Source organism: Cynara cardunculus (genome assembly GCF_001531365.2).
Source record: "Cynara cardunculus var. scolymus isolate 2C chromosome LG 13, CcrdV1, whole genome shotgun sequence".
Taxonomy (NCBI): Eukaryota; Viridiplantae; Streptophyta; class Magnoliopsida; order Asterales; family Asteraceae; genus Cynara; species Cynara cardunculus.
This window is the reverse complement of record NC_037540.1, coordinates 12867278-12874334: the sequence shown is the minus strand read 5'-3', so window position 1 is coordinate 12874334 and position 7057 is coordinate 12867278. Positions and strand designations below refer to the sequence as shown.

The window sequence follows — 7057 nt, the reverse complement described above, 5'->3', positions numbered from 1 at the left end:
AGAATTTTCCAAAATTTACTGTGAAGAAATAGATTGCATTTTTTTTATTTACGTTAATGAAATTGAATGTAATATTATTTTATATAAAATTTATTAATAAATATCATCTTATATAACAAGTTTGTTGTAAATTATCATTTCATATAAAATTTGTTCAATAGTTATTTTAATTGTTTGAAAGTTTGTCACATGTATTTAATATTTAATACTGTAATTAATGTTAGAATCTTCAAAACAACTATTGGAATTGAATGTAATTTTGTTTACAGATATTTTGACTTTTGATTACTTATTTAAGTGGAATGATGGACTTGACAAATTGTTTGTGTAATGTTTTTTTATATCATACAATAATCATAAATTATACATATACATAAAGAGTTAGATTTATACGAGAATAATAACCAAATAAAAAAATAATCAAATTATATGTAAAATCACGTGCCTACCACATAATTTAACCATTTAATGATTATATATAAGGATAGTTTTATATTAGTCTCATTCCTTTCTTTTTGGTGCTATGGATTCACATCTCGTCTCAAATTTGTTATATTAAATCTTGTACCCCATGCACCTTAAAAGTCGAAGAAGGTAACTTGAAATTGATTTATGATTCGAATAAAACATGGATCATATTTAATATTTCTCCAATTTCACACATAAAAATCACGTTTCCATTTTCACACCTACAAGATAAAGGGAAAATATTAAAAGCAGGGTAATGGAGAGGGGAAAGTGGAAAGAAACAGACACCTATCAGATTTTACACACACACACACACATATATATACATTATATATATATATATATATATATTTCAGCTATATATATATATATACCGAGATTCATATCATAAGATCTCAACTGCAAGGAAAGGAAAAACAAAAACTCTGATATATTTAGGGGACGTGGGCATTCTATCACCTCATCCTTTAATCATCGTCAACAACACCTCTCTTAAAACTTCAATCCTCTCTGCACTTTCTCTCTCTAGAAAAAACAGAGACCTCTGAGTTTTCAGTTTCATCATCTCCGATGGCCACCTGGGTCTTATCAGAATGTGGTTTAAGACCACTCCCTAGACTCTATCCTAATCCCACAACAAGAACCTCCACTTCCAGTTTCCCTAGTTCAATCACAATTCCCGCAAACAAGATATTCCGGCCAAATTCTTTGGTTACCAGAGGGCGGAGCTGGGCGGTCAAGGTGAGTGCACCGGTGGGTATCCAGTTTGTAGATGAAGATGAAAAAAGAGTGGATGAGCCTAAAGTAGGAGAAAGTGAGTTCAACCCTGGTGCACCACCACCCTTTTCATTGGCTGATATCAGAGCTGCCATTCCAAAACATTGCTGGGTGAAGGACCCATGGAAGTCAATGAGTTATGTGCTGCGGGATGTGGTGGTGGTTTTCGGGTTGGCGGCGGTGGCAGCCTATTTTAACAATATGGTGGTTTGGCCTCTCTATTGGTTAGCTCAAGGAACAATGTTCTGGGCTCTGTTTGTTCTTGGCCATGATTGGTAACTAAATCTTCAAAAACTCTAATTGGGTTATTAAGATTTTTATATTTTTGTGTAAATAATTCTTCTAATTATGCATTTATGATCTGTTTCGATTCGACAGTGGACATGGAAGCTTTTCTAATAATGCAAAACTGAATAGTGTAGTTGGGCATCTTCTTCATTCTTCCATACTTGTACCTTACCATGGATGGTATGTATTAATTCTCTCTCTGTTTCATTGTTCTTCAGAGGAACTTAGATTTAACAGAATAAAGATTGTTCATATTGCTTCATACTTTTTTACTACTTTTTTTTTTTGTATTAATATTAATTATGATTGTGATTACAGGAGAATTAGCCATAGAACACATCATCAGAACCATGGACATGTTGAGAATGATGAATCTTGGCATCCAGTAAGTTTATCTCAGCAGCTTTAGCCTGATAAATTTGATTCATAATATCAAAATTAATTTGGTTTTATAACTAAATCCCGGTTTCTCCAAACTTATGTTTCCAGTTATCCGAGAAAATCTATAGAAGTTTAGACACGGCTACTCGAATGCTGAGGTTCACTCTACCGTTCCCTATGCTTGCATACCCTTTCTATCTGGTGAGTCTCACTATAATCTGTCATATTTGGCTTCTAATTTGGTCATAAAAATGCAAAAATAATACTACACTATAAGAATGAGCAATTTTGGATAAAAAGTGCCAAAGGACATGATTTTTCTGCACATAAGTTTCTATGATTTGTGCAAAATCGTATATTCTTATGCAGTGCAGCATTCTTCTTTTGCATTTTCACAAGATGGCTATCTGATAAATGGTAATAATAGGAAACCAAATAAGAAAGTTGGACGACTTAATCGCTCGCCTTCTTTTGACCTTTTCAACTTTCCTAATGTTTGTTTCGAATTTCAAATAACAGTGGGGCCGAAGTCCAGGAAAGAAAGGCTCTCACTTTCACCCAGGCAGCGATTTGTTTCTGCCTAATGAAAAGAAAGATGTGATCACTTCAACAGTTTGTTGGACAGCCATGGCTGCTCTGCTTGTGGGTTTATCCTTTGTAATGGGTCCTCTTCAAGTGTTTAAACTCTATGGCATCCCCTATTGGGTCAGTTAACTTCCTAGAAGCACTTTCGATTCAGATAGCAGTTCATATGGAATTTGTATGATATTCTGTTCTTTTCTTTTAACTAAATTCTTCATTTGAATTCAGGGTTTCGTCATGTGGTTGGATTTAGTAACTTACTTGCATCATCATGGCCATGAAGACAAACTCCCATGGTATCGTGGCAAGGTTCGAAACTGACCCTGAAATTTAATCTTATAGATTACTCTAAATTGTGGAAACTGTGGTTTTTGTATCACTTTCTTATGAAGAAGGTGAACACAATTTCTCAATCACAAATCACAATAAAGGCTCATCTGATGACGTTTTTAATGGGAACCACAGGAATGGAGTTATCTAAGAGGAGGACTAACGACACTTGATCGTGACTATGGATGGATCAACAACATCCACCATGACATAGGAACCCATGTTATACATCATCTTTTCCCTCAAATCCCACACTATAATTTAATAGAAGCAGTGAGTACTCTTATTTACTAACTTTTAGCTAAACATGATTTTATATTTATTTTTTTTAGCAATTCTAACTGAACAAATTATTCTGAATTCTGATATTGTAGACTGAAGCCGCTAAGCCGGTGCTAGGGAAATATTACAGGGAACCAAAGAAATCCTGGCCCCTTCCATTGCACTTACTTGGACTTCTCGCAAATAGTATGAAAAAGGATCATTATGTGAGTGATGAAGGGGACGTTGTATACTACCAAACGGACTCCAAGCTCACTGGTGATTCAAAATAGTGAAGCCACCAAGATTCGACAAGAGGAGGGAAGGCTAGAAATCCTATATAATCTTTTCTTGACTAGAAATTAGTTCAACAGTTTGTATAATAACATTCTTGGTTGGAAACCCTGTTCTTTTCTCCACAAAATGGGAGAGGGCAATTTATTATGTTAATATTTTGGATTATCTTGTAATACAGGCAGCCAAAAAGTCTTTTTTTAGAGGCAAAGATATAAGTATTGTTATTGTTGTCCACATGTCTCTCTACCTCACAGAACCATTAAGAATTGTCTATCCTTAAATATAAAGATACATATACATTTAGATACACATGTTAATGGGACCCATTAGAACCAAACAGTATCAACCATATCTTTTGTGTAGTATTTTGAGTAAAGGACTTGTGATAAGGAGGTGTGCTGTGATTGTACTCCTTCAATTGGTACACATGAATCTAGTTAAATATTAAACAGAATCTAGAGCCAAGTACATGAGCAATATAGATTGCTCAAACAGGAGGGATTTTGAAGCTAGATACGCGTTATGATCTAAAAAAGTTACAGAACACAGGTATTCATGTTTCTAGATTGATTTTGATCAATAGTGAAAGGAATTTACTGCAGTCATGAAAGAGCATATACATGACTTGTCTTTCTGAATGCCATCTGAAGCACAGATACCACTGCTGACATCAACTCCATCTGGTTTTAGTGTAGAAAGAGCTTCACTTACATTCTCAGGTTTCATCCCTCCTGCCAAGAGCCACCCATGTTTGCTCCTGATTGGCGGTAGCTTGAATTTGGACCAGTTAAATCCTTTACCACTGCCAACATACACCGAATCACTTGTTAGTTGACCAGAAGTATGCCAGTGTGTGATATAATTTTGTAGGAAAGAATCTAAGGAGAATGAGACTAAGGGGCCATTTACCAAACGCTCACCGATAAGTGCTTACCAACAAGATTATCACTCTTACTTACTTTATGGGGTAACATTCCCGGCCACCAAAATGGATTAATGGTAAGCGTTTAAGCGCTTTTCGGGATAAGAGTCATTACCCTCACTTACCAAATAATACTCTTGATCCCTGGCTCCTTGCCTTCCCTCTTACTGGGTAAGATTCTCAGTCCTTGTTATGTTCACCTGGTAAGGTAATTGGACTAGCAAGTGCTTACCCAAGTAAGTGTTTAGTAAACAGCCCCTAAGACTAGGAATCTGAAATATGTCATAAGTTTATGGCAAACAACTAAGACAAGAACATACAATTTCAATATAAGAGGAACTCAACATTCCTTGTGATTTTCATCTTTATACTTAAGGGATCTATGGATTCCATATCCTGATGTCAAACTCTTTTAGCTTTTTAAGTTTTTCACTTGCCTTTAGGTTTTATCCAACATTTTCTAAAGATAATGTAATCTAGGAAGCATGAACATGTGAAAATCACTTACTCTGCAACCCAACGGACTCTTTTGCCACAAGGGAAATGAGAAATGATAGAAAAGGAATTTTGTCAAAACTTGATATGAAGAAGATGAGGTACAACTAGCTCTATTCAGTAGAGAAGAGGATTACTAAATCACTCAAAAATAACTTATACCCGACAATTCATTTTATGAAACACATCAGAATGGTATAAAAACACATAAGCCTGTCTTGTGCATCAAACTATATATGTGGTCTTCGTTTAATTCTTTAGGTCATTTTTTACCTTGAAAGACAGTAGTGCGCATCACCTGCCAAATTCTAGCTTCCTCTGATATAGCTTAAATAATATGATCCAACTTTTATTCATGGAACGTTCATGACACAACTCAAAACCAGATTTTGTATGGAGAAGTAGGAAGTTTCTGATTACCTTCCCCCTTTTGCACTGTCCACCAGAATCCAATCAACCAAAGAACAATCTTCATCAGATATGTGGTTCAGAAGGTGACTGTCCTCATTCGCATGAAGAACATAAATTATTTGCTTCTCCTTTGCTAAAACAGAAAATGCAGACCGTGATCCATCTCCATGAAGCTGTAGAACTTTGGAAATTAGCATGTTATCAATTGTATAGAACGCCTTCATCTACATCTACAAGTTATCTATTTACACCCAGCAGTTTACCTGCACAAACTCAAGATCCGCATCATCAGAAGCCCTCAGTATTGAGTTGGAGTCATCTTCAACAAACACCCCAACAGGCTTTGCCCCGTATTCACGTGCAACTTTTGAAATTTCTTTTGCAGTAGAAATTGAAACTGAACGCTTAGAATTAGGCCAAAGGATCATCCCAATAAAGTCAGCACCAGCTTCTGCTGCCAGTGCTGCATCTTTAGCTGATGTAATTCCACACATCTTAACCAAGGGTCTGTCATCTCTACCCCTCTTATTAACAGGGGAGAATTCAGTTGGTTGGTGTATTGTACAAGTTACTGATTTCTTTTTCAGAGACCTTGTGCGTAAAGTCTGTAATTCCGTGTTCCTTATGCCTGTTAATTCACATAATAATTGAATTGGTAATAAAAAAGGCCAGACCTTTGTAATATGGAAGAGTATTTAAATCCCTATCAAATAAAAACACCACCTGAGTGTCAAGGAACCCTAAGTGAGCCACACTGGATTTAGGTGTCTTCTTTACAAAATTAATTGAATTAGTAACAGAAGGTAATTGAGAAATTGATATAAAACACCTTATCTGAATAAAAAATTACATAGTCATTGCACAAAATTCAGCATGAGCACCCAATGCATTTGCAACATTTCTTTGCATATGGTACCGTTATTTCAAGCAAAATTTGAGCTTGGTGCTGCAAATTTGTATAGCCAAGTAAGAGAAAGAAAAGAAAAACGAGATACATTAACAGAACTTCAAATTCGTATTCATTTTGTGACATTTGACACCAGATTTTTTTATTTCGCATTTTCTTCATGAAGTTTAGCGTCGTTATCATTTGAACATACTATGGAAGTGTAAAACTTGTGGGTAGAGATTGAACATACCAGGGCATTGCCATTTTTGCATGACAAGCACACTAATCTGATATTGGCATCCCAAATTTGACCCTGAAACTGAAAACGGGTAATGCATACATGACTTAAATGAGTGTCAGAGATAATCGTTTGGCAAACACCACCGTCGGTTTAGTACCATATGATCACATTGCAAGTTGCTATTATCACACATTACTGTAAAAGTTCGTCTGAACTAAACACAAAAATGGGTTTCGTGAGAAAATTAATGCAACTAAAAGAAAGGCAAACAAATTTCTCTGAGGAATTTGATCGAGCAGTTAAACTACAACAGAAGAATCATGCACATCACACAAATACATGCGCACCTGCGAGCATCTTATTGTTGGAATCCAAGAGCAGATTGATGAACTGAAGTAAACAGTCAAATTGCAGCGTAAAAAGGAAGAAGATCGGCAAAATCTTGATTGCAGAAGTTCCGCGCCGACGAGAGGAAGAAGGCAAAATGTAACTCCCAACTCATATTTGTTTTCAGTGAATTACAAAAATGGTCCCTCGACTATTAATCAATCAACAGTTTTACCCCTTTGAGTCAACTCAAACGTACAAATCGGATAAGAAAAGGAACCAGCGTCAATATAATCAATCAACTGTTTCGCTATTGCTTCTGATATTTCGGAAAATTTAGGTGATGCAATATTTATTAAAAAATAGTAAAAACATAATCAATTTTGTT

The 7057-nt window shown here is 35.5% G+C and overlaps 2 protein-coding genes across 3 annotated transcripts; one reads left to right on the top strand and one right to left on the bottom strand.

Moving 5' to 3' along the window:
• Positions 1-898: 898 nt before the first annotated feature.
• On the top strand, positions 899-3616 carry LOC112526060 (omega-3 fatty acid desaturase, chloroplastic). Its single transcript, XM_025136441.1, has 8 exons — positions 899-1520; positions 1624-1713; positions 1852-1918; positions 2023-2115; positions 2434-2619; positions 2725-2805; positions 2962-3099; positions 3201-3616. The coding sequence occupies exons 1-8, from the start codon at positions 1039-1041 to the stop codon at positions 3378-3380; spliced, it is 1317 nt and encodes a 438-aa protein (XP_024992209.1). The 5' UTR covers positions 899-1038; the 3' UTR covers positions 3381-3616.
• Positions 3617-3802: 186 nt separating this feature from the next.
• Positions 3803-6817, bottom strand: LOC112526061 (N-(5'-phosphoribosyl)anthranilate isomerase 1, chloroplastic-like). Of its 2 annotated transcripts, none has more exons than XM_025136442.1 (5): positions 6690-6817; positions 6352-6420; positions 5476-5840; positions 5222-5385; positions 3803-4186 (listed from the first exon to the last, which is right to left on the bottom strand). In XM_025136442.1, exons 1-5 carry the CDS (start codon positions 6697-6699, stop codon positions 3961-3963), a joined length of 834 nt encoding a protein of 277 aa, XP_024992210.1. In that variant the 5' UTR covers positions 6700-6817; the 3' UTR covers positions 3803-3960. The 2 variants fall into 2 exon arrangements, with proteins under 2 accessions (XP_024992210.1, XP_024992211.1); XM_025136443.1 differs by having other exon boundaries at positions 6352-6414; positions 6690-6801.
• Between the last annotated feature and the right edge of the window lie 240 nt (positions 6818-7057).